Raw genomic sequence first — 27951 nt, forward strand, 5'->3', positions numbered from 1 at the left:
TTGATGGCACGGGTTTGTTTCTTTTAATCGTGAGAAGTCTCTCTGTGGGTGGGTGCTAAACTCACCATGCTGCATGGCTCATGGCTGTGGGTGACCAGTCCCCAGTCAGTCTCATGTGGCAGTCGGGACCTTCTACTTCCTTGCCTTCACTTTCTTTTCTTTGTTCACTCTGTGGGGTTTCAGGGCTTCCTCCTGGCCTGCATGACTGGTGATGGGGGGCGGGTTAGGGGTGGGGGCGTTGAGGTTCAGAGTTTTCTTCTGAAGCTTCAGGTCCAAGATGGCGAACGTGTTCTGGATCTTGCACTGCAGCAGCTCCTGCAGGAGCTCCATCTGGATGTGGATGACCTGGCGGACAAGGCTCTCCAACTCCTGGAAGGAACGGGGAGGGCCGGTGAGCGGGGTTGGGAGGTCTCACCAGATCTGGTTCTCAACTCGGCCCCTACTGCGGGTATGAGGATGTGTCCACTGTCCACCCATCTCACCCTGCCCATGGGCCGTGGCTGCCTTGACCTCTGGCTTCTGGTTGACTTCAGTCAACTAGGGGTGGGAGGTCTGAGGGTGGGGAGGTCTTCATCTTCTCCTGACCAGCTGTGGGCTGGCCATGGCCACGGACCATGGGTGGTCACACTTCCTGTCCCTCAACCCTTGCCTATAACTAAAGCTCTCTTTTTAGATTCCAATAGTCACTCCCTCCCTTTTCTCTTTTGGCCTAGAGTGATGGCCAGGCTGTTTGAGTGTGTCATTTGTTCTGGGCCCATTGGCCAGTGCTGTATTTCCTATAGACCCTACTTCCTGGTCAATGCAGGCTCCATCTGGATACCCCGCCCCCAACCATCCTCATTCTCACCTCTCAAAGTTCTAGTGGCAGCTTCATGGGAGGGGACAGGGGAAATGGCTTCAGAGATTGGGCGTGTCATCCAACCAGCCAGCCATAGGAAGAATGGAAACTCAGCCACCGTCCATCCACCGAGTTAAACAGGAAACCCCATTCGTCAGCTCCATCAGAGTCATGGCCAACAGAGCCTGGAGACACAGACGTGTGTTTCTCCAGGTTCCCTGCCCGAGCAACCACACAACAGAGGAGCTATTGTCAGGAGACACACTGGAAGCAACTGGTTGTCCGTAGTGCATTTCTTTGAGATCTTGCATTCACTTAAAAGGTATGCAAAATTGCACATTTGCCCCAGCATATCCTCTTGGTTGTTTTTGTAGAAAAAATTATTGGGGAAGGTTGTTGTGCTATAGGAGAATGCGCAGTGTTTGTTCTATGCCCTTGAGTGCCCCATCTCAGGTGAATAGCTGGGGTACACGGTGTAGGGAGCTCTGGCTCACCAGCTCCGCCAGGCTGGGGCCAGCAGTGCCATGCTGGAGGCTGGGCGGGGAGCTGGGAGGAGCAGGCAGGAACAGCTGTGGGACGTGCGGGGCCGTTTGGGCCACTGTGGCCATGCCCCGCCCCACCCCGTGTGCTAGAGCAAGGTCCGTAGACTGTTGCAGGGGTTTTGTTGGGTCTTTATTGAATGTCTTCATGAGCTAAGATTTCATGGCCCCCTGATGTGCTATTTGTCTGCAGACTTAACCTTAGATGAGCACCATCCAGGCTGCTGTGCTCATTGCTCTGTAGAGATTTTCCTGTGTGTGTGTGTGTGTGTGTGTGTGTGTGTGTGTGTGTGTGTATAACCCTAAAGGAATACTTCCCAAGGCCATTTGCTCTTCAGCTGATGATTCAGAAACCAAAATCCCTTGGAACTCACAGGCCCTGCAACTCCCCGACCCCAATGCCTGAAACACATGCACATACTTGTCTCTCAAAGTATGTTCAAAGATGATGCAACAATGATGACTTCAGTGCCTATGTATAGCTAAGAAACCAATGTAGGCTTGGCCAGGCCCTCAAGAAGTCAGCTACCCTGGGGCTGGGGTCGTCACGGTCATTGAAGAGCTGGTCATGGGAAATGCTGGCAGCTAGAGCCCCAGTGGTCTGGCAGACTCTCCAAGAGGGCAGCCCAAAGTCTGAGATCCAGGCACCAGATCCTCCCAAGTCCTCCCCCGGTCCCAGCTCCGCCCTTTGTCTCCCTGGTCACATGACCCTCCCCGAGCTGTCCCCATGTCCCTGCCTCCTCCATCTTCTCCCCTAGCCTGGGGGCGTGCTGGCTCTGGAGAATCTGCAGCAGTTCCAAAGCTGGAGTCTTTCTCATGCCTCTCTTGGTGGAATCTGTCACTGATCAATGACACAGAGGAAGGAACTTAGACTTCAGGGTCAGTCAGCCTCAGTCCAAATGTGAACTCTACCTCATGCTAGCTTGGTGGCCTTGGCGAGTTGAAAAGTTCTCTGAGCCTCAGTCGTCTCATCACTAAAACAGGGACATGAATTTCTACCTTTAGTCTACCGAGAAACCCGTGGTAGACTCTTGATTCCTCCCTGCATCTCTCCCCCTCCCGTGGGTGCCAACGAGGAGCTCCCATCTGCAGTGCCGCCAGACCTGGCTGATGTCTCTGCTGGCCCAGGTGCCCACCCATGGCAGGTGGTCAGAGCCTCACCTGTCTCTCCAGGACCCGGCCAGGCTGCGCAGGCGCAGCAGCAGTGAACACCTTCTGCAGTGAGCTCTCCAGCTCCAGGAGCAGCGTCTCTTTCAGGAGCAGCACGTCGGCGCGCTTCTGTGCCTCGGCCTCCGTCAGCGCCACCACCTGCTGCCGGTGGGTCCACAAGTCCCTGTCCATGCCCTCGGCCAGCGGGAGGGGCTGGGGTGGCATGCACACCTCCAGGTGGGCAACAGTCAGGCTGACCTGCTGGTCCTGGCCCAGGACATACTGGTAGAGTTTGTAGTGGCGGATGAAGGTATGGTGGAAGTAGTCACAGAGGGCCAGCAGGTGGGTGGTGTTGAAATGGTCCTGGTAATCTCTGAGCTTGTTCCCCAGGATCGTCACAGCCTCAGTAATGGAGCAGCCTGTGGGCACAGGGGCCAGGTACAGAGTGGGAGTGGGACAGAGCTGCCCTGCCAGGCAGTGGATGTGGGCTCTGCACCTAGACAGCCTGGTCACAGAGCCCATGTCCCCACCGCATTTTAAAAAATATTTATTTCTATTTATTTTTTTGAGACGGGGTCTAACTCTGTCACCCAGGCTGGAGTGCAGTGGTGCGATTGTAGCTCGCTGCAGCCGCCAAATTCCAGGCTCGAGAAATCCCCCTGCCTCAGCCTCCTGAGTAGCTGGGACTACAGGTACATGCTACCATACCCGACCAATTTTGTTTATTTTTTGTAGAGATGAGGTTATCACTATTTTTCCCAGGCTGAACTCCTGAACTCAAGCGATCCTCCTGCCTTGGCCTCCTAAAGTGCTGGAATTACAGGCGTGAGCCACTGTGCCTGCTCTAACTGCAATTCTTATTACCATGCATTAGCTCTTGAAAAATATGGAGTGTACCACGTTTCTTTTTTTACTTGCAGTAACTTACACTTATCCCATTTTTTCTTACATAATTACCCCAGTATAATCATATAAATATGATTTTATGATCTCAGTATAATCACATTATCATTACCAGTATTTTGTCTTTTTTGTTTGTTTTTCCGAACTCCTGGGCTCAAGCGATCCTCCTGCCGTGGCCTCCCAATGTGTTGGGATTACAGGAGTAAACCACCACACCTGGCCAGTATTTTGTCTTTTGATGCCTGTTTTAAAGACTTACTTTAGTTGTGCTTTATCCTGTTTCTACTTCTCTTCAGGAAGGAGATGAGAATGTAGAAAAGAAATTCCCATAAGAGTAGAGTAGGAGGTGGCTGGGCACGGTGACTCACACCTGTAATCCCACCACTTTGGGAGGCTGAGGCGGGCGGATCACTTGAGGTCAAGAGTTCGAGACCAGCTTGGCCAACATGGCAAAACCCCATCTCTACTAGAAATACAAATATTAGCTGGGTGTGGTGGCAGGTGCCTGTAATCCTAGCTACTCGGGAGGCTGAGGCAGGAGAATTGCTTGAACCCAGGAGGTGGAGGTTGCAGTGAGCCGAGATCATGCCACTGCACTTCGGCCTGGGAAACAGAGCAAGACTCCATCCCCCCGCCAGAAAAAAAAAAAAAAAAAGAGTGGAAGCAGGTGATTGATGCCCAGGCAACTGTTGTGCTGGTGGCTTGTGTTGCAGAGTTGGGAAAATATTATTTACCCCGTGCAAAGGATTGGCTCTGAAGGTAGCACTTGGGAAGTGCTCCTCGGGGGGTGACCCATCTCCCCACTTCTTCTCTCCTCCTCTCCCATTCACTCCTCCTGCTCACAACTCTTTCAGGTGCTCAGCACAGTGGTTGGAGGCAGGGCTCTCCCATCATCTACTTGGTTCTCAACAGAGAAGGTGGTTCATGAAGGGTCGTGGCTGAATTACATGCCTACCCTGGTGAGTAGATGAGCAGACATCAGGCAGAGAGACAGGCAAGTCAAGGGCAGCAGGAGAGCACGGCCCTGGCTTGGAGACCTGGGTTCTCATAGACACTGTCCTGGAATTGCACTGTGGACTTGGCCAAGCCTATCCTGCTCCCTGACTCAGTGTCCCCCTCTGAAGAATGAGGGCTTGGGCCAGGCGCCCACCAGATCATGCACTTTGGAGAATTCCACAGTTCCCTCTGCTGACAATGAAAGTAGCATGTTGTAGGCAAGGAGCCAGGCTTTTCCCCGAAGTGGGGGACCTGGCTTGTCCACAGACCCTTTCCTTTGCTCTTCCTTTGTGTGAGCCCTCCATGGGGCGCTATGCGGTTTCCTCACCCCCGGCTAGAGTGCTGCATGCCCCTTCAGCAGGGACTGTCTCAGCCTTGCCCACAAGGTTGTTTTGAAGTCCCCCCACCCCCAGTCCCTTCATGTTCCCTCTTGGCTGGTCCCTGAGGCTGTCTTGCTCTGAATGGAAATATTCACCTTGAATCTCCCCAAAGTACCCAGAGGGTGGAGACATCATGGTCTTGGGAAAATATTAGCAAAAGGGGCACCACTCCACTTGGAGCCATGTTAGGATGTGCTGGGAGTGACGCCTGGATTCTGGCAATCTCAGCCTCCTGGGGGAGGGAAGGAGGGACTGCTCCACCATGCAGAATTACAGACTGGAGGCTGTACTTCTCCTTTCTGTGATGGCAAACCAGCAGGCTTGAAGCCGAAGGGTTACACTCCTCTTGTGAGGGTACCGGGTTTGGAGATCTGAGATACTCTGTCCCTCTTAGATATGAGACTGGGCCTTTTTCCCTCAAATGTAAAATTCAGAATAGTGATACTGACTTCATAGGCTTGTTGGAAGGGTCAAATGGGGTAAGATGTCCAGCTTCATACAGAGCCTAATGCAAGCCAGCAATAAATGCTGTAGAAAGAATTTATTTCTACCTTTGCAAAAATATGTTTCTCCCTTCCCCTTTGCCCTCCCCCATAGAGCCTTCCCTCTATTCCTTCCTTCATTCATCTCTGTCCATCTTTCCATTCATCCATTGTTTCACTCACCCATCCATCCATTCATCCATCATCCTTCCACTTATCCATCCATCCATCCATCCATCCATCCATCCATCCATCCATCCATCCATTCATTCATCTATTCTTCCATCCACCCATCTATTTTTCCACCCATTTGTTTATCCATTCACCTATTCACCCATCCATTAATTCTTCAATCTATCCACCCATCTATTCACCCATCCTTCTATCCATTTGTGAAAGGAAAATAAAAACTTGGGAACCCAATTCACTATGCCAAAAGAAAAAAATTAACCTGAAAGTTGAGTAACACAAGAAACTGCCTTTCCTTTGATTCCTAAGCAGGTAGCTACAAATAAAAGGTTAAATATCTCCACAGGTAGCTACTCTATGTTCACCTTATCTTATATAAGGTGCCAATTTACTGAGCAAGGGTGGAACACATAATTGATTATTCCCCACCTGCTCCTTTTCTCTTGCAACATGTGGATCACCATACCCTCCTTTTTTCCCTCCAGCCCACTTTCCCCTTTAAATATCGAAGCCCTCAAAATTATCCTTGGAGAAAGGAACAGATCTTTCTTCCAGGTATGTCATTAACCTTGGCAAAATAACCTTCTAAATGGATTGAGACCTGTCTCAGATACTTTTCGGTTTACACATTTATCCTTCCATTCACCCAAGATTAGTTTGTCAAATAGTGACTGAACCTATAAATTGTTACTGCTTATTAATTACTTGGCACTATGCAAGATTTTGGCAATACTTGACAACAAATAAGTCATATCTCCTGCTCTCAGATGCTTGCAGGAGAGACACAAGCAGATAATGGCAGTGCATAGTAAAGAGGAACAGAGTTGGGTGAAGAAGAGCATGGACTTCAGGACCGGGTCCTTCTAGAGAAGGCGACATGTGAGCTGCATCCCAGAGTGAGGCTGAGCCAGGCCCAGAGGTGGGGCCACTTCACAGCCCAGCTGAGTGACAGCAGAGGAGCAAGAAGCAGCCTGGCCTGGGTGGGAGCAAGGTGAGGCTTGTTGTCGTTGGCACCTAAAGGTGGAGGCAGATGATGGCAAGAGCTGCATGGAGAGGTGGGTGGAAGACAGACACAAGGGCCTTGGATGGATGCCATACTCAGAACCAGGGCTCTGTCTTCTTGGCAGTGCACAGAAGGAGCAGATCTGAGTGGCAGGACCTGGCCATCCTCAGATGTAGGGTGTGCAAGACAGAAACCGGCACAACCCCCGGGTTCTTACGGGGGATGTTTGAGGGACAGTGGGCCTACCAACAGAGAGAATACCATATGGTGAGATGCTGACCTCTGACATGACCCCTGCCCTCAGAGAGCTTCCAGTCTTGAAGAGGAGACAGTTGAATAAATGATGGCCACCTTTGTATTCTCAGCCCCCAGCACTGGGATTTGTGCACAGGAGGGGCCCAGTCAAAGTCTACAGAGTAAATGAACCAGCTCTAATATGTCAAGGTGGAGGTGTTCATTCATTCTGTCAACAAATACTTATTCGGGGTTTCCCTGTGCCAAGAACTCTTCCAGGTTCCAGGGAGGTGGTGGAGGGCTGGGGAGGAAATGCACAGATATCTAGCTCTGCACAGGGCTCTGTGGGACTGGCAGCACACAGGACAGGAAGAAGGTCAGGAAGGGCTTCCCTGAGGAGGCAGTAAAGGGGCTGGGATGGACTGGATCAAAGGGGTTTGCTGGGCAAAGAGGTGGTGAAGAGCGAGGCAGGAGGGACAGCAGCTTGTGCAAAGGCCCTGTGGTTGAAGCAGGCATGGCCCTCTGAGGGACTGAAAGGTGGGGGAGGAAGGCAGTCAGCAGGCTGGAGATCTGCAGGCGAGGAGCTGCCTGGCTGGAGATGAGGTTGGGTAGGCCAAGCCCTGAAAGCCCCTAGCATGCCCTGCCCTGCAGGGGTCCCACCCCCAGGGTCACCGTCTGGCAGTACCCCCGAGGGAGTCTTTCTCCAGAGTACTCATCAAGGTCTTTGATCTTGCGCATTTTACTGATGTGATTTGTTCTTGGTCATTTTCCCTCCACTAGCACTCAAGCTGTGAGAGAGCGAGAGGCCATCTTTTCTGTTCACTGCTGGGTACCAAGTGCCAGAGCAGTGCCCAGCCCCTAGGAGGTGCGCTGCAGAGAAGGAGAGCCTTGTTGAATGAAAACAAGGGAATGGGCATAGCACTTTCAGAGGCCAAGGCAGGGGGATCACTCGAGCTTGGGAGTTCAAGACCAGCCTGGGCAACATAGAAAGACCCCAACACTATAAAAAAAAAAAAAATAGCCAGCATGGTGGTGCATGCCTTTAGTCCTAGTTACTCAGGAGGCTGAGATAGGAGGATCACTTGAGCCCAGGAGGTCAAGGCTGCAGATCGTGCCACTGCACTCCAGTCTGGACGACAGGGTGAGATCTTGTCTCTCACACACACAAAAGGATTTATTTAGGGAACATTCCCATGTGCCAGGCATTGGGGGATGTTGCCTGTGGCCAAGGCTTTCACCATGGAGGCTGCTGGGCTGGCAGAACAGGCGCCACAGGCCAGGCCCACCCAGACATGGCAGAAGGGTTTCCAGCCGGTAGGGGGTGAGTGGAGCCAGGTTCCAGGGAGCCAATTCTGGCAGCAGGAGGAACAAGCTGTGTCGGAAGGAAGGGCCAAGGCCTCGGAGGGGATCAGCCTAGGGCAGGGTCCAGGTCCAGCTTCACTGACCAGAAGCTCTTGGCTGCTGCTGCCCTCCAGACAGCAAAGACCCGCCTGGCCCCAAATGCCCTGTGTCCCTTCCTGTCCTTTCACGCAGAGCTGGGCGTCAGAGCACGCAGGCCTGCTGTCAGTTGGCAGGAGCTTCCCCGCAGGGACACAGTGAGAGAAGGAGGAGCTCTGAGAGGCCAGGGGATCTGCACATGCCCCATGTCGGAGGCACCAGGCAGGGGTCCAGAGGCCGATGGGAAAGGCCACCCCAAGCAGAGGGGCCAGCAGTGGTGAAGGCCTGGGGCGAGTGGGGCACGGCGTGGCTGTGTGCACAGGGCCACACCCAGCTGTCCAGGAGGCAAAGCAGGATTCTGGGGACTGAGCTGGGGGACCCAGGGCTTGTGGTCAGTGTGGACAGGGTCATTCATGACAGCCCTGTGTGCCATGTGAAAGAGTTGACTTCATCACGGAACACGAGGACCTCCAAGGATAGCGTACATAGAATTATCAAATTCCTCAGGGTTAAGAACCTGGTGGAGAGGTACTGAGGCCAGACATGAGAGGTTGGGGCCATCCCAGAGGGAAGATGGTGACCGCGTGGAAGACAGCAGAGACTGCCCATCAAGGGATCCCAGAGGGTGAGCAGACATGAGGCCATCATTTTTGATCAGCAAGCTGGACTCGGGGCCTGTGTGGGGGCAACGGTGTGTGAGCTTCACCAGGTGACTCCACACCTTCTCTGAACTGGCCAGAAGGTGCCCTCCTCCTCCAGCCAGGCCTGGCCTGACGGAGCATGGGGTGGGGTCACCTGCATCCTGCAGCTGTGGGTGGCTGTGTCTGCCTCACTGGCGAAAGCCAGCCCCTGAGCCCCTCTGTTCAGCCCCAGCAGCTGTACACAGAGCCCAGATCTGAAAGGAGAAGTCCGTGAGGCTCAGTAGCGCGAATGCGCTCAGCAGCTGTGCTGAGCCAGGGTTTCCTGGCGGCTTGTCATCCTGGCCGATGCCCTACTATGGCCACGGGCTGTGGCCTGCACCTAAGAGGTCGTACAAACCAAGTGCAGACCTTGTCCTGGGTCAACAGGGAAGGAGCCCCTGGGCTGAATTCTAACTTTCGGCCCCCAGACACTCTTGGCTGATTCTGGGTTTCAGCAAAGCTTGTTGGAAGCCCGCTCATGAGACATACTTTCTTGGCCTTGGACCACACTCCCTGGGCCTCGGGTTGAGAAGTTCCTGGTGACTCAGAAAGCAGAGGGATTAAGTCTCAGGGAGAAGCCGCTGGCTGCAGGGCGGACAGATCTGTGCCTGCAAGTTGCTCTTCAATAACAGGGAGTGGCCTTCATTTGCATTGGCTGCTGGGAACTTCCTGAAGATGGTCCCCAAGCCCCTGGAGGCCAGCACCTGTGAGGAGATGCAGTGGGAGTGGGGGAGGGGAGGAATGAGGAGGGGAAGGGCGGGGGAGGCTTGCTGGGCAGATGTCAGCAGAAGCTCCACGATCAGGGCAGAAACCGCTCGGACCAGGAGGCTCCAGTGGCTTCCTTGGCCCCTCAAACCTGGAGTCTGGGCTGGGCGAGCAAGGGGAGATGCGCCATGTCCCTGTGGGGCTGGAAATGGGGAAGGCTGCTCCTTCTGGGTGTGTCTGAGCGGGAGGACCCAGGTACCCCGATAAACCAGTTTGGTTCCCCCATCTTGCCTCCCAGGGGCAGGAACCAAGTCAAGCTACAGCCTGGCACTGCTCACCTTTCCCAACACCTGAGCGCCTACCGGGGCTGACCCAGTATGGTGGGAAGCAGACGAAAGCAAGGGCCCACCATCTCCACCCAACCGCATCCTTCATCCCCCCGCATTGCCCTCTGCCCCCTTTGTGCTCCTGGGGAGACTCTACTAGTAAACTCCTTCACCCCTGGGTGCCAGGGACTGTACTGCCCAGGTGAGCTCCCCTCAGTTAGGGAGCGCCCACTGCCTTGTGCCATGCATGCTCTAGGTCACTCAGTCTCCCAGCTCCCAGCACAGTGAGGCTGGCACAGGCACCAACCCCTCTTCACCCGGGAGAGAAACCGAGGCTCAAAGAGGCTGAGGGGCTTGCATAAGGCCACTCAGGTGGTAAGTGCCTCAGCTGGAATTCAAACTCCAGGCCATCCAGCTCCAAGCAGCTTTGAGGTCTTTTTGTAGATTCTTGGAGGTGGACACTGCAAGGGACCTCCAATCCCATTGGTCACATTTTCCAAAGAATGTTTTGCAATAGCTGTTACAGTTGACCCTGGGACAACATGGGTTGGAACTGCAAGAGGAAGGAGTCCCTGGCTGAATTCTAACTTTTGGCCTCCAGATGCTCCTGCGGGTCCACTTACACATAGATTTTCTTCCTGTGCCACCCCCAAAACGGTAAGACCAACCCCTGCTCTTCCTCCCCCTCCGCCTGTTCAACATGAAGATGACGAGAATAGTGGCCTTGATGATAATCCACTTCCGCTTAATGAAGGGTAAATGTATTTCCTCTTCCTTATGATTTTCTTAATACTTTCTTCAGCCTACTTTATTGTAAGAACACAGTACATAATACATATTACATACAAAATATATGTGAATCAACTGTTTATATTATCAGTAAGACTTCTGGTCAACAGTAGGCTATTAGTAAGTAAATTCTGGAGGAGTCCAAAGTTACATACGAGTTTTCAACTGCACAGGAGGTTGGTGGCCTTAAATCTTGTGTTGGGGACAGGACAACTGGGAGTGGGCTAGGTCCCCAGTTATGGGGTGCAGAGGGTAGGGGAAGAGGCCCCTACTTACTACATAACTCAACAGGCCCTTGTGCTGTATCCTCTTTCTCCCCACTATTGTGGATGTCTCCATGGCAAGAAACTGCTAGATGGGCCAGACTTCCCAAATCCAAATCAAGATTCTCTTTTTCTTACTATTACTTTATTGAATTAATTAATTTTTAAATACCACCAGGTGTTCCAGGGTGGTCTCCCATCCAAGTACTAACCATGTCCGACTCTGCTTAGCTTCCAAGACCAGACAAGATAGGCATGTTCAAGGTGGTATGGCCATAGACCCAAGTCTAGATTCTTGCACTGAAAAGCATGTGGGTGCTTATGAGAACGACAGGGCAGATAATGGGAAATCTTCCCAGAGAGCTCTGGACCTGTGGTTGCTGCCCAGTGCTAAGCTCTCAGGAAATAATACTACCACTACATTAGCATGTTATTTTACAGTTATAAAGCATTTACATTATCCATCAACTCATTTAATTACCACAACCAACCTATGAAATAGGTGTTTGACACCATTTAGCAGATGAAGAAACTGAGGTTTAGAGCATGCATGTGGCTTGTCTACTGCTATTCAGTAGTGAAATCAGTTCTCAATCCAGATCCTCCAACTCCAAGGAGAGTACACCACAGCCATTTTTTAGGAGTGAATGGAAGATATATGAAATACACAGCACTACAATATGTCCACTAGCATTCTTGGATTTAAATTTAATTTTTCAATTGTTGTGAATATATATAACCTATAACCTAAAATTGACCATTTTAACTGTTTTCTTTTTCTTTCTTTCTTTCTTTTTTTTTTTTTTTTTTTTGAGACAGAGTCTCACTCTGTCACCCAGGCTAGGGTGCAGTGGTACAAACTCGGCTTACTGCAACCTCCATCTCCTGGGTTCAAGCAATTATCCTGCCTCAGCCTCCTGAGTAGCTGGGACTATAGGCATGTGTCACCATGCCTGGCTAATTTTTTGTATTTTTAGTAGAGACGGGATTTCACTGTGTTAGACAGGATGGTCTCAATCTCCTGACCTCATGATCCGTCTGCCTTGGCCTCCCAAAATGCTGGGATTACAGGCGTGAGCCACCGCACCCAGCCCATTTTAACTATTTTTAAATGTATAGTTCTATGACGTTAAGAACATTCACATTATTTTGCAGCCATTACTACCATCCATCTCCAGAACTTTCTCATCATCCCAAACTAGAACTCCATATCCATTAAACATTAACTCCACACTCCCCCTCCTCCCGGCCCTTGGCAATCCCCATTCTACTTCCTGTCTCTATGAATTTGACTACTCTGGGTTCCTCACAGACAGACTCATACGATATTTATTCTTTTGCATCTAGATTATTTCATGTAATATAATGTCTTCAAGGTTCCTCCATGTTGTAGCATGGGGCAGAATTGCCTTCCTTTATAAGGCTGAATGATATTCCATTGTATGGATAGACCACATTCTGCTTATCCATTCATCCATCCATGCTCACCTGGGTGACTTTCACTTTTGGCTATTGTAAGCAATTCTTCTATGAGCCTAGGTGTACAAACACCTGCCCGAGTCTCCACTTTCAATTCTTTTGGGTGTGTACCCACAGGAACAATTGTTGAATCATATGCCAGTTCCATGGTTGCCTTTTTGAGGAACTGCCATATTGGTTTCATCCACTATGTCTTTTCAATTGGTTAAGATACAGTAGTCCCCCCTTAACTGCAGCTCCAGTTTCCTTGGTTTTAGTAACCTGTGGCCAACCATAGTCCAAAAACATTAAGTAGAAATTTCCAGAAATAAATAGTTTGTAAGTTTTAGATGTTGCACCGTTTTGAGTGGCATGATGGAATCTGCATCATCCCGCTCCGTCCCACATGGAGCGTGGATCACTCCTTCCTTCAGGGGACCCCTGCTGTCAACGCCACTCTCCCGTTGGTCACTTAGGAGCCATCTCCGGTATCAAAAGGACCGTCGAGTTATCACAGCGCTCGTGCTCAAGTCACCCTTATTTGACTTAATGATGGCCCCAAAGTGCAATAGTAGTGATGCTGGCAGTTTGGATATGCCAAACATAAGCTACCAAGTGCTTCCTTTCAGTGAAAAGGTGAAATTTCTTGATTTTGTAAGGAAAGAAAGAAAATCATATGCTGAGGTTTCTAAGAACTACCTAAGAACAAATCTTCTTTTTTTTTTTTTTTTTTTGAGACGGAGTCTCGCTCTGTAGCCCGGGCTGGAGTGCAGTGGCCGGATCTCAGCTCACTGCAAGCTCCGCCTCCCAGGTTTACGCCATTCTCCTGCCTCAGCCTCCCGAGTAGCTGGGACTACAGGCACCCGCCACCTCGCCCGGCTAGTTTTTTGTATTTTTTAGTAGAGACGGGGTTTCACGGTGTTCGCCAGGATGGTCTCGATCTCCTGACCTCGTGATCCGCCCGTCTCGGCCTCCCAAAGTGCTGGGATTACAGGCTTGAGCCACCGCGCCCGGCCAAGAACAAATCTTCTATCTGTGAAACTATGAAGGGAGAGAAATAAATTTGCGAGTAGTGGATATAGGGTGTGGTACTATCCCCGGTTTCAGGCACCACATGGGGGGTGTTGAAATATATTCCTGATGGTGGATTAGAGGGGTCTACTATAAACCAATAGCCATATTAAGGGAAAATCTACTCAAACACTAGGATTAGAAATATTTTATTGTCCTTTTAAAGACATTCTTTTTGGTCACTTGCCTAGGGTTCAGAGGGCAAGCACAGGACCACATGTTTTTTTTGTTTTGTTTTGTTTTTGAGACGGAGTCTCGCTCTGTCGCCCAGGCCGGAGTGCAATGGCAAAATCTCGGCTCACTGCAAGCTCCGTCTCCCGGGTTCACACCATTCTCCTGCCTCCGCCTCCAGAGTAGCAGGGACTACAGGCACCTGCCACCTCGCCCAGCTAATTTTTTTTGTATTTTTAGTAGAGACGGGATTTCACCATGTTAGCCAGGATGGTCTCGATCTCCTGACCTCATGATCCACCCGCCTCAGCCTTCCAAAGTGCTGGGATTACAGGCATGAGCCACTGCGCCTGGTCAGGACCATATGCTTTAAAGACTGTCATGGGCTCTTGTCCACACCCTTCTCTTTGTCCACAATGGTCCCCCTACCTGGTCCGCTTAGCAGACTTGGCACCTCACCAATCCTTGCCCCCATTTCTCAGGAATCAGGAAGCTAGAATGATTCATGTGAAAGAGCTTTGGCAGAAGGGATAGGCTCTGTGGCCAGGAAGACCCAAGGTTAATATTGGTTCTGCGCTTTACTGTGTGATGATTGACAAGTTACCTAACCTCTCTGAACTTCAGTTGTGTTAGTGAAATGGGGACAACAGTACCCATGCACCCAAGACTGCCATGGAGATCAAATGAGATGATATGGGCAGAGGGCTCAGTGTGCCATGTCTATGGCTGAGATTATGATCATCAATCCCTTCCCTGGTCCTCCTGGAAGCATGGGGCTCCTGTCCTGCTGCAGTCACCTCCTGCCTAGCCTCACAGGAAGGCCGGCTCCTTAGCGTGCAGGGATTTGGGTTCACTCTGGGCTTGCTGGAGAATGGGGCAGAACAGGGGCCAGCCAGCAGAAGGCTCAAAGAGGCAGCTTTCAGTACAACAGCAGGAAGAACTTTCCAGAAGCACCGGCTGCTCACTGGCAGAGTAGGTCTCCTCTCCAGAAGTGAGGAGGTGCTCCCCATCAGTCTGACAGCTGAGGGCCTCGGATGCTCAGACACCGGAGAGACGGGATTCCCGGATGTGTGTGTCAGGTGGGGGTTGGATCCGGAGACTTCTGGGGCCCCTCTCAACTCTCAGAAGCTATGGGGATTTCCATGGAGCTGACAGTCCCTGTAGCCACAACGGGGGCACTGCCAGTGCATCTTGGCCAAGCCCTTCAGCTGACTCGAGCTTGGTGAGGGAAGCCCTGACTTGGGGTCCTTGTCATCCTCATGGTCATCATCCCCCGGAGATGAAAGCAACCGGGCAGTCCCACCGTCTCAGGAACACAGTGCCATTCCCAGCCCGAGATGCGGCTACTCCATTCTCATACCTTGTCCCCTCTAATGCTGGGAACTCCAAGGCTGACCAGTATGTCCAGCTGATGGGGGAAGAACCTGAGAATTCAGACGTGGGAAGGGGTCCTAAGAGAACGTGTACCATCTGCCCACACACAGGTGGCACATCCAGGCCAGGACACCTTAGCCAAAGGGCACAACTCATCCTGCCAGCTGGGCCTGGGCCACTCACCATCCTGGAGCCTTCCTGCTGGGGCCAGGATCCCAGCCTCTCCTGTGAACAGCTCTGGGTGACCCAGTTAGGAAGTCAGTAGGTGTCAGTCCTGGCTCATCCAGGTGTTGCTCTGTCTGCACTCCGCAGCCCCAGCCCACTTGCTGTGGGGGCTCTCCTGGGCTGCCTGCTTCTCAGGCCTTCCTGCACCCCTGGACGGGTGGACAGGTCCCCGTGGTCAAAATGAAAAGTTGCGCGGCTGGGTGGGCGCTGACCTGGTTCAAATCCCGACACCGGTCACTCGAGGTGTGGCCTTGGGCAAGTTACCTAATCTCTCCAGACCTCAGTGTCTTCATCTTTCAAATGGCACCTGTGATGCCAGACTGCAATGACAATTACAGAAGCTGTGTAAAAGGCCAGGCACATGACACACAAGGCCTCCCTCTGTGGGATGGATGGTCTCTTGTGGAAGGCAGGGGAAGGTTTCTATGGCCCCGTCTTGATTTCTGGCCTACTTACTGACACTGGCTCACCCAAGGAGTGGTGACCTCCCTCAGTGTTGTAAGATGGACTGCTCACACCCTAGTTTACGTGGTGAGGTCCTAACCTCCAGTATGTCAGGACGTACTTGGAAAGAAGGTCTTTATAGAGTTGATTAGGGTCAAATGAGATCATTAGGGCCGGCCTTCAGTCAACAGGACTGCTGTCATCATAAGCAGAGAAAACATGGACACACACAGAGATGCCGGGGCACAGGTGCACAGAGAGAGACCACGAGAGGATGGGAGGAGAAGGTGGCCGTCCACAGGCCAAGGAGAGAGGCTTCAAGAGAAACCAGCCCTGCCAGGACCTTGACCTTGGACTTCCAGCCTCCAGAACTATGAGGAAATGAATGTTTGTTGTTGAACCCACACAGTACGTGGTTCTGTGCGGCAGCCCTGGTGAACTAATACCACAGGGAGGCATCTACACAAGGAGAGTTGCCCGTTTGTCCCAAGAAATGCCCCTCTAAGATCTCAGTCTAGAGCTGCTGTGGAGACTTCCACCATCCATCAATCATGAAGTCTCATTTAAAGGCCCCTCCAGGTCTCGCCTGAGGGGCGTCAGGTTCTGGTTGGGAAGGAGGGTCCCTGGAGGCCTTTCCCAGGCTGCAGAGGGTGGCACCTTCTCTCTGCTTCGCGGGGGTGGCACCTTCTCTCTGCTTCACGGGGGTGGCACCTTCTCTCTGCTTTGCGGGTCTTGAGAGGCTGGAGGCTCCCCAGTTGAGGGCGGAGTACTTCAGGGCTGCTGGGCAGACCCTAGGCATGGCCATGATTGTCCCAGCAAGAACTGTTGTGCCAGGAGCTTGGAAGAGTCACTGCCTCCTGCCAGCCCAGGCTGCTGTGGGCAGGTGGCTGCTTTCCCGTCCTAGGCTACCTGGGCAACATTTCCTTTAGAATCAGGAGTGACCATGGGTGGAACTGCAGATGCCAGGACCATGATGCCTTTCACCAGGCACTCACCCGGATGCCCTGTGCCTCCATTGACCGGTCTCAAAGCCCACCTCCTGCCAGGCCTGGGATTTGGGGGCCTGGCCATATGAAAAGGTTCTTCCTGCTTCAGCTGTCTTGATGGAGCGTCTGAGAGAGGCCGTGCCTGTCACACGTGATGATGATGAAGGGCGGAGTGGCACAGAGGTCAGAGCGGTGGTGGGCTGGGGAGGTCCTACAGGTGCCAGGTGGCCACAAGTGGGACACCCCCAGGCTCAGCTTTCTGTCAAGGGAAGCCTGAAGCAGGGGAGGTTGTCCCCACCTTCCCTGCCTCCTGTGCAGGCTTCCTGGGTACCCTAAATCTCTGCGGCTCCTCAAGGCCCCCACATCCCTCTCCTCTCCTGAACCTCCCCGGGGTTAGACAAGGTGGGCAAACTGTGCCCCCGTCCTGTGGTTTTCTCCCACCAGGATGTCCCAAGCTGGAAGACTCCCGCTCTGTGTCACAGCTGGTGGCTTCACCCTTGGCCCCGGGGAGACGGCTGGATATGGCCTGCCCAGAGATTCCTGGAGGTTGGCCAAGAAGGCACAAGGAAAGGACTGCTTCTTCTGGCCTGGTGTGGGGAGCAGAATGTCCTGGAGAGACATTTGCCAGGCCAGGGCAAGCCAAAGCTTTTGAAGAAAGGGCCCCCTCCCTCCCCGTGCCAAGGCCTGATTGGGCCGGGAGATAGGCTGCACTGGTCGCTGTCCTGGCAGAGCTCTGAATCACTGCTGTGCAAACATGACCCTCCTCCACTGCGACTGCCAACTTTCTTATCTAGAATGCAAACACAACGCAACCATCCTTAGCTCCAGACTAGCAACGAAAACATCCCTGGAGGAGCCACCTTCCAAGACGACTGAAAGCCCAGTACGGATTTTAGCCGAAACAGACACAGAACCCCCGCCCCTGCCCTGGCTGCCTGCACCCACATTCTGAGATAGGCATAATGCCAAGAGGAGGACAGGGTGGGATGCAAGGTGGGAAAGAGCTGGAATGTGCCAGGGACCTGACCTGCCACCTACGCCAGCTCTTTCTGCCCCTGGCCACCAGAGCCCCCTCCTGAGGACAGCAGTTTCCTGCTCTCTTGGTCTGGTAGGCAGCAAGGATGGCTCCCTCGTGTGCCCAGGGCCAAGCATGAGTGTGGGCAGCTGGTTAGAGTCCAGGCCAGAGGTGGTCCAGCCCCCCCTTCTGCTGGCCCATGCCTTGAACCCATCTGCAGGATGAAGGGAAGGCAAGAAAGGGCATAGACAGTGAGCGCCCTGATGGCCCGCATGCAGCTCCTTCTTGCCCTGAACCATGACTGCAGAGAGCGGCACCTTCTCTCTGCTTGGCGAGTCTTGGGCATGGGTGGACATGGACATGGGACCATCCCGTGTCGCCTCCAGGCATATGGTAGTGAACATTGATTAAGCACTTACTATGTGCTGCTCACCCTGCTGCGAGTGCTGCATGTCCCATTCATTTGCTCCTTCCTGTAAGTAGGAACTGTTACTGCCCCCATTTTACAGAAGAGGAAACAGAGGCACAGAGAGGGAAACTAATGTTCTCAAGGCTGTGCAATGAAGTGACAGTGGTGGGATTTCAACTGAGACCTCTTGACTGCAGAGTTTGCTCTGCTGCCTCTCACATCAGTGGCGTGTGCAGTGTGGAAGGAGCGTCACTGGGGCAAGGCATTGGAGCAAGTCACTGGGGCAAGGAGCGTCACTGGAGGCCAGCCCTCGCCTCCTCTGCGCATCTTGAACTCTCTGTCTCCATGGGCATCAGGAATCGACTCATTTATTGGTTCGTTCATTTGTTTCTTCCTTCAACTCCTATTCTGTGCCATATGCGTCACTCAGCACTCGGGGGTCGGAGGGGACAAAGATGTACAGGGTGCAGACCCCTCTCCCACAGCTCCAGCCTCTCCAGGCCAGGCCTTTCTCACTCTCCAGCTAAGGACTCCAGGGAGGCCCGTGGTCTGAGTGGAGAGGGAAGGGGGATGGCCTGGTGAAGCAGGGCATGAGAAGGACAGACGAGACAGTCATCACAGGAAAGGAGCTGGACTGGGCACGCCTGCAGGGCCCAGAGGGAACGCAGCTGCAGAAATGCAGGTGTGAGGTGTCCAGGCCATGGCCATGGCCTGTAGAGAGAAGCTTAGCCCATAAGGCCCAGCACTGGAGGGGCCAAGATCAACTCTGGGTGGTGCGATCCAAGGACAGGGAGAGGCTTAGTCAGGAGGGGAGTTTACCCGGGGCTGGAGGGCAGAGGAGGGAATGGAGGATAGATAAGGGCTGGTGACTCAGAGCCTATGGTCCAAACCTGCGCAGTGCCACTTGGATGTCACCAGAGAAGATCAAGGTTAGGGCTGGGGTTGGGCAGAACTGGAGCAGAAACAACTGAGCAAAGCCGGGGGAGGCAAGGCTGCAGTTTCCACGAGCGGTGCCCCAGGACTGCCTAGGCCACTGCTGTCCAGGTGGGGCAGGCAGAGGACCTAAAGTTCCCGGTGGACAGTGGAGCCCAGGAGGGTGCCTGAGACCCTTGCAAGTGGGTGTAACATACAGGCAGACTCCAGTGCACACTTTCAGGGCTTCCTCTATGCTGGTCACCTTTCCAGGGCCATAAATGAACTCAACAAGCCTGTGAAGCGGATGTTGTTCTTGTCCCAAATTTACAGATGAGTGACCTGAAGCACAGAGAGAATGGCCAAGGTCCCACAGTTAGGAAATAGCAAAACTGGGGCCCCAGAAACATGTAGGGCTCAGCCTGGGCCTGGAGGTGACGGCAGCGTTTGTCAGTGAGGAGGACCTGGGGAAGGAGGTGCTGCTGGAATTCTACCCTCTGCATCTGGGGGACTGTGGGGTTGTTCACGTTCTCATGAGTGTCCCTGTGCAAGGCAGTAAGAACACAGGTGCTGACAAGGACACCACCTGGGCCAGCCTCCTGGCTCAGGGACAGCAGGCACCATCCTGACCAGCACCGTGGTGAGCCGAGGTGCAGGAGGCCTGGCTCTCGTGGGGCTCTGCATCCTGGGGTGCTCCAGCTGCACTCGGCTGCCTACTTTCTCCGCACTGCAGCCAGCCTGGCATGGCTCTCAGGAGCCAGCTCTCCTGGTGGGTCAGTCACCCCCTGGGCGGAACTGGGACAGTCTCATTTGCCTCTGTCTCGCTCCTGACTCCTGAAACAAATCTGCAGTTTGCTTTTTATTTTTTTAAATTACTTCCTGGTCCTGCCTCTGACCCTGCCCCATCTCCTGCAGTGCAGGGTCACTGAGCAGTGCAGGGGCTGAGGAGAAGGGGCCTTGGAATGTGTCTACTGGGCCTTGTTCTTGCTAGGGCTGATCTGAAGCAGGCGACCCCTGACTATGCCAGGTTTCTGGATCACATCCTGCTCCTTCAAGTTCCCAGGTCCCTGTGTCTCCTAAAAATAAAGGTGCCACTCACTGGGCCCTTCCCAGGCACTGAGCGCCATGCTGTGGGCTTTAAGGTACGGTCTCATTTGATCCTTCTAACAATCTCAGGAGGAGAGTGATCCTGCGTCCCCATTTTTCTAAATGTGTTCACAGAGGCTCAGAGGGATGAGACTTGCCCTAGATCATGCACCCAGTAAGGGGCCAGGTAGGACCTGAATTTTCCCTCTGAACCCCCAACCTCCTGATGTCTATTTTCAGCCAGTTTAACTTCAGGCACGGGAAGCCCACCTAAGAGTTTGTTTTGAGTCCATGTTTGTATCAACCATGCCTCACACTTCTTCATATGATACGAAGGTGAGAGGAGAAACTCCTAAGCTGGATGGGCCAGGATTAAGGCGGAGAATATTTCAGGAGGAAGGAAAGGAAGGCCAGTGTGAACGAGGTGGCATCCGTGGGGGTGACTGTGAGGGTCTGCAAGTGCATTCGAAATCGCCATCGCACAAGGGCAGGATGGGGAAATGGTTAGGGGCTTTAGTGGACTGCCAGCCTGATGCCAATCTGTGTACCTGATGCTGATAAAGCCAATGCCCTCATCGGCTATATAAACAGGGGCATCATGACCAGCACAGGGGAGATGGCACATCCCTGACCACCTCACTGATTGCTGTGTTTGAATCCAGATGCCATATGTTAAGACTAATACTGAAAAACACAAGGCTACTTGGATGAGGGCAGCGAGAGGGGTGGCAGAGGTTAGTTAGGAGGTGGTGGGGGGCAGGGTCTATGGGAAGGATGTCATTTTAAAATAGAAAAAGAGATGACGTGGTATGGGTGGTAGTAAACACAGGCATATTTGACTCATTATATACAGCGTCTGAAGACTAAACTATGGTAAATAATGAATATATGTTAAATAAATAAAATGGCATATATATGATTTATGGAAGCTCTAAATAAATGTATGTAGCAGAAATTTAGCTAGCATATTTATTTATTTCAGTAAATATTTGAATTTTTAAAAAGAATAATAAAAGGTACTAGGATGTCTAGTCCAAATGGAAAGATGTACTAGTCGCATTATATGTAGCCCAATAAATATGCTCAGGGCCCACAGGCTGCTGAGAATCTGGAAGACAGATTTGGAGAGGGGCAGAAGGCAGCTATAGGCTAGATACAAGGAAGAACTTCCTAATGATGAGTGTGGTCATGTAGGGAATGAAGTGCAGGAGGAGGAGGGATTCCCTGTCCCTTAGGGGGTGCCAGCAGAAGCTGGAAGAGCTTAGTTGGCATCCAGGGGCTCCCTGTAGTCAGGGAGAGGAGTTTTCCGTGCACTCAGTTGGAGAGTCCATGAGACATAGCTGTGCTGTGTTGGTAAGGCATGCTCCAACCAGAAGTGCCGAAAGCTCCAGGGCGCCCTCATCTTGGGTTGAAGTTGGGTTTGCATCATCTTCGACTGTTTTCCAAGGGCTTGGCCTGTGAAGGCTCTGATGGGGACTTGAAAGAGTTTGCTTCCCACCTGCTTGCTTGCGGCTGACATCCCTCTTCCTGGTTGTCAGTGTCTGTTCTGGCCACGAACCCCTCCAGAGCTCAGACACCAGGATTGAACTCTGGTACCCACATGTGGCTGTGAGCAGTGGGGAGGCAGGACCCTGAGAGATACCCTGTCCGCGGGGCTAGGGATGGCAGGAGGGGGATGAGATGTCCCGAGGATCTCTGAGTCCAGCCTGTGAGTGATGCCATGTCTTGCTCCAGCCTTTAGGCTGGGACCACTGGGTAGGAACGCAGCCTGGCAGGAGAGAATTGGAAGAGAACCTGGCAGCCGAAGAGATTAAAGAAAGGCTGACCCAGGTGTGCCTAAGGCTGGGAGCACTGGATGCCTTCAAACAGAGGTGCCATGGGACATTCTGTGTGTCTGAAAAAGCACTCGCAGTTTGGTAAATCAGTTGCAGAATGCAAGATTTGAAAGTAGTGGACCAATCAAGAGAAGGGGGTGGAAATGGTACTGGCCCTGGGGATGGTCAGAAGTGGTGAGATTAGAGAAGGACATTGACATGCTGCCAGCAGTACTGAGTGATGAGTTATGGCTGCCTTGAGGATGGCGCCTTGTGCATGAGAGACATAGCATCGTGCAGCCTGTGTGATTGGCAGCTACTGAGATTATGACCAGAAAGCCAGGGAAGACCTCTAATGTGCCTCGCTTTAAAAAAATCTTATTATACCTTTTTTGAAAAATAATTTCGAAGCAAAATAAATTACATGAAAAGTTGCAACAATAGTAGAAAGAAACTCTTCCCAGTCCACTTAAAAGAAGTGCCCCACCCGACACACCCCACCGAAGCATCATTTCACGTATATCTTCTAAAGCAAGAACGTTCATCATCACGACCATCCGATCCAGACCCTCACCCTGAACGTGTCACTACCGCCGGGTCCCCAGACCTCACTCTGGCTTCCACAGTTCTCCCAATAACCTCATTTATAGCAAAAAGATGGCCACAGGTCACGTTTGAACACATCCTTTCGCCTCTTTCAGTTTGGAAAGGTTTATCAGTCTTTCCTTGGCTCTTATGGCCTTTGAGTGTTTGGATCTGGCAGGAGAGCTACTTTGAGCAATGCTCCTAATTTGCTGTTTTCTCTTGATTAGATTTGGGCCGTGAGTCTTTGTTGGAACCATAATGGGAGGATGCTGGTTTCTCGCTGCATCCGACCAGGCACATGGGATTCTCTGTGTGGCCTCTTACTGACAATGTCCACTTGGATCATTTGACTAAGGAGGCAGCTGTCAGCTTCTTCCCTGTAAGAGTATTCCTTTCTCTTTGTCACTAGGAAGGATGCTGTGGGAGAGGTTCTTAGAAAGCATGGAAGTATCCCATTTCTCATCAAGCATCCGCCCACTACTTTCAGCACCCACGGATGGTTCTCAGTGGAATGAAGCACCACTGTGAGGGCAGCCACAGAGAGCCTGCCGCTTGTATTTACATAATGAATGAATCTGCACTTCATTGCCCAAGAGGTGGGTGGAGTGACCACAGCTCCTCATGCCACCAGGTCCTTTTCTCATGCAAGCCCAGCACAGGGCCAGGGTGGGAGCAATGCTGCTTCCGTGCACCCGCCTGACTGCATCCCCCGTCTGTGCATGAGCAAGCTCCAGGACTCCCCTGGGACTTGCAGCAAAGCCAGATCTCCTACCAGGAACAACATGCAGCCCTTCAGGGTCCATGAAGGGTTTTAAGTCGGGGAAGGTGACACATTTGATTTACATTAAGCAAAACCAAACCAAACCAAAACAAAAGCGAACACCCTGGCTGTTGTGCCAACAGCTTGGAGTGGTTCAGATTTACAGTCAGGCAGACCAGTGAAGACTCAGAGAGGTTGTTTGGGGAGCCTGGGTAGAGACCATATTTTCAAGCGTGTGAGGAGGCCCAATGCCAGGGAAAGGCAGGAAGGGGCCCTGGCTCCTCCAAGGCTGCCAGGGCTGTGAATGGGAGGGGAGTCCTACGTGCACCCACCCATCCCACCAGCCTCTGCTGACTCCTGCCCTGGACGCCCCTTACCTTTGGTTTCTCTTAGCAGCTCTTCCGTGAACTTGACCACCTGGGCCACCTGCACCCATGGGAAGCCTTTGCCCACTGCAAAGATTATGCTGTCATAGAGGGTGTCCAGCAGGATGCTCCTCCGGGAGTCTCTCTGTTCGTCAAACTCCTCCCAGTTCAGAAGCCTCCTCAGGCGCTCCCGACCTTGTGGCAGTCTCTGCAGGGCATGACATGGGAATCGCAGGGTATGATATGGGGTTTGCAGAGGGCATGATATGGGGGCAGCAGGGTGATATAGGAGGGTTTGCAGGCGTGATGGCCTTGAAAGGTGTGATATGGGGTTTGCAGGGCATATGGGGGCAGCAGGGTGTGATATGGGGTTTGCAGGGCATGTATGGGGGCAGCAGGGTGTGATATGGGGGTGGGAGGGCATGATATATAGGGGAGGGCTGCAGTGGCTTTATAGGGGCTACAGGGAGTATGATATAGGGTTTACCTGCCCAGGGCATGATATAGGGATGCAGGAGTGCCTTATGACATGGGGGCTGCAGGAGCAGATATATGGGTTTACAGGAGGCATGTGATATGGGGGCTGCAGGGTGTGATATGGGGGCTACAGGGCATGATATGGGGGCTGCAGGGTGTGATATGGGGGCTACAGAAGGGCATGATATGGGGGCTGCAGGGTGTGATATGGGGCTGGGGGCTGTGATATGGGGGCTGCAGGGTGTGATATGGGGGCTGCAGGGCATGATATGGGGGTTGCAGGGTGTGATATGGGGACTGCAGGGTATGATATGGGGTTTCGGGGTATGATATGGGGGTTGCAGGGTATGATATGAAGGTTGGAGGGTGTGATATGGGGGTTTTGGGGTATGATATGGGGGTTGGAAGGTTTGATATATAGAGTTAGAAGGGGTGATATAAAGGGCTACAGAGGTATAATATAGGGAGGAGGAGGCATCTCGCAGGAATGCGACATAAAGGGGTTGTAGAGGTATAATCTGGAGGGTGTATGCCAGAAATTGTAATCTACAGGGGGTATGGGAGTAGATATATAGGAGGTTGTGGGGTACGACATGATTTATTACCTACGAGAGGAGAGTATGATAGGGTTGCAGGAGGGTGTGAGTATATGGGGAGGTTGTGGGAGTATAGGAGTTGTGAGGTGATGTGGGGGGTTGGAGGGTATATATGGGAGGTAGTAGGGTATGATATGAGGTTGCAGGGTATGATATGGGGATTGTGGGGTATGATATAGGGGTTGTGGGGTATAATATGGGGATTGTAAGTATGATGGGGTTGGAATGTAATTAGGGTTGTAGAAATTATGATATATAGGGTTGAGGGTATGATATGGGAGTTATGGGGTATGATATGGGGATTGTGGGGTATGATATGGGGGTTGTGGGGTATGATATGGGAGTTGTATGATATGGAGGTATGGAGGTTGGAGGTATGATATAGGGGTTGTGGGGTATGATATGGGGTTGTGGGGTATGATATGGAGGTTGGAGGGTATGATATAGAGGGGACAGGGTATGATATGGGGTTATGGGTATGATATATATGGGAGTTCGGAGGTATATGATATATGGGGGTTGTGGGGTATGATATGGGAGTTGTGGGGTATGATGTGGGGGTTGGGGGTACGATATGGGGCTGCAGGGTATGATATATATATCGAGTTGCAGGGTATGATGTCACAGGGTTTCGGGAATATACCATTGCAGGGGTATGACATGGGTTGAGGTCAAAATGCATCTCTTCTAGGTAAAGACATACTGGCCAGGTCCCCCACAATGGTGCTCCATAGCCCTGAGAGGAACTAGATACGCGCGCACCCTGGGAAGAGCTGTGCTTTGATTTCTGGGCAGCACTCCCTCTTGCTCCTGGGACTTGTTCTTCTTCTAGGACTTTCCTTCCTCTAAGAGTTCTCATGCTGGCCACTGTAGTCCAGGGTTTGTGTACCTCAGGCCTCAGGTTCTGAAATATGATCCCTCCCCCATTTCCCTAAAATAAAATTTGACTTTCCTCAGCCTACTCTCAACTAGCTGCACTACAGGCATTGATCTGACAATGAAATTCATACTATAGTGTTAGTGACTGACAATGAAATTCATACTGCAGTGTTAGTGACTGACAATGAAATTCATACTACAGTGTTAGTGACTGACAATGAAATTCATACTACAGTGTTAGTGACTGACAATGAAATTCATACTGCAGTGTTAGTGACTGACAATGAAATTCATACTGCAGTGTTAGTGACTGACAATGAAATTCATACTACAGTGTTGAGTGACCCGGTATTAAATTCATACTACAGTGGTAGTGACTGACAATGAAATTCTACTGCAGTGTGGTAGTGACTGACAATGATAGAATTCATACACAGTGGTGTTAGTGACTGACAATGAAATTCATACTGCAGTGTTAGTGACTGACAATGAAATTCATACTACAGTGTTAGTGACTGACCTAGAGGGATCTTGGTGATGTAATGAGCAGAAGGAATGAGACTTGCTTGGTGAAAATTCAGATACACTGACAGGCCAAGAGGAAAAGGCAAACTTTTTCCCTGCCTAGAAGTAAAAACCTATTTTACTGGAGAGTTCATCTGGCCCTTCTAGAAAGTTCTTATAGGCCACCAGCAGATGTAGGAGAAGCAAGTGGCACTTAAAGAAAGTGGCAAAAAAAATGTTTGGGGTGATGCAGAGACCCACCCACCACACGCAGGCATGTTGCTTTCCTGGGGAAAGGAGTCCTCTGGCTGGGAGGATCCCAGGGACCTGGAGGACCCATGGTGGCCTTAGTGACAGAGGGAGGCCCAGAGTCATGTCCTTGGCCCCCAGAGACTCCTCTTCCACAGCCACCACTCTTCTGCCTAATCCAGACAGCACCCCCTAGAAAGCAACAGAGCCTCCCCCAGCACACTCCCTGCACACAGGGGCTCACAGGACCCTGAGGGTCCCAAGGGAGGCAGGCACAGTCCCTCAGTTCCCTTCAGGCAGGATCTGCCCCCTCTGGGCCTGCACGTGGGCTTGAAAAACAGCCCACAAGGTCCAGGGGCTGGTCAGCCCTGGCCTGGAGTTTGGGCCCGCACATCTCATCACAGCACCTCAGAGGTGCTATGCCCAGCCGGGGTGGCTGCCCCAGGGTCTCCTGAAGAGGCATTTCCAGTGCCCACCTCCTTATGTGCCCAGGGTGCGCCAGTTTCTATTTAAAAGCCACATTTTCTCTTCCTTCACCTGAGATTGGAAGACTTCTTTCACTCCCCGCGGTGTTAAGAGTGCCATGGCCCCTGCATCTGGTTGCCAGGAGACCGAGCCAGACTGACTCAGAGTTTCCGGAACCCTGGGGGTGGCCAGTGCCAGCTTTGTTAAGTCATGAATGGCTTCTCCCAGGCTTCTTTCCTCCCGGCCCCTCCTGCGATGCTCTGGGCCTCGTCACCTGCACCTGCTCAGGGACTGGAACCCTTGCCTCTCCCTCATAACCTGTTCTCCTTCAGGAAGTGAGCATCCTGAGGCTTCCTGTAAACACACACACACACACTTGCACACACATAGACACAGGTACACACACAGGTACACATGTGTACACACACGCGCGCACACACACACATGCATGCACACACACATACACACCTGCACACATGCTGCCCATCATCCTCATGTTCTTCTGACTGTAGCCTCATGCCTCCTGCCCACCCACAGGCCCGTGTTTGTCTCCGCGGAAGAGACTGCCCCTGCTTGCTGCCTCCACGTCCTCCCTGACTCCTCCTATTAGGGTCTGGCCTCCCCGACCTCCTCCACTGGCCAGTAGCATCCATGGCCCTGTTTCTGGCGTCATAACTTTGCTTTGGGGTGCAGCAAACAGCTCTTCAGGGGTGTCCCCAAGTGTAGTGCCCAAGCCCCCGAAGGCGATGTTTGGGAGGGGTCTGCTCCTTTTCTGGGCCAGCCTTGCTTTTCTCTGTCCTGGAAGTCCCTGGCACCCACCGGTCGCCTGAGAGCCAAGTCCTTCCTCTGCCTCACTGCCCAGAGTCCCAGTGAGGAAAAGCTGGGCCTACTGATTAGGGTTGGCGAGCAGCTGCCCAGGACTCCTGGCTCCCCAGGTCACCCCATTTCCCCAGTGGGTTGTCTTGGAAGAGGCTCCAGCCACCCTGAACTGTCATCCTCCTTCAGCCATGTGACTCCGTCAAGGCCCAGCCCACCCTCCTCCCATCATGATGGTGATATTTCAGCGCCCTCACTGCCCTTCCTGACCACCTAGTCTTGAATGACTTTATACAACCACGTGATTTCAATGTCCATCCACAGCAAATGACTCACACATTTACACAGTGGAGGCATTCACCCCTTCTCGTCTTGGG

At 52.3% G+C, this 27951-nt stretch overlaps 1 protein-coding gene across 1 annotated transcript; it reads right to left on the reverse strand.

The window, feature by feature from the left end:
* C8H8orf74 (chromosome 8 C8orf74 homolog) lies at positions 1–27431 on the reverse strand. Its single transcript, XM_009212513.4, has 5 exons — positions 27290–27431; positions 26831–27018; positions 23601–23796; positions 2539–2945; positions 1–369 (listed from the first exon to the last, which is right to left on the reverse strand). Exons 1-5 carry the CDS (start codon positions 27429–27431, stop codon positions 133–135), a joined length of 1170 nt encoding a protein of 389 aa, XP_009210777.3. The 3' UTR covers positions 1–132.
* Between the last annotated feature and the right edge of the window lie 520 nt (positions 27432–27951).

Source organism: Papio anubis, chromosome 8, assembly GCF_008728515.1.
Source record: "Papio anubis isolate 15944 chromosome 8, Panubis1.0, whole genome shotgun sequence".
Classification (NCBI taxonomy): domain Eukaryota; kingdom Metazoa; phylum Chordata; class Mammalia; order Primates; family Cercopithecidae; genus Papio; species Papio anubis.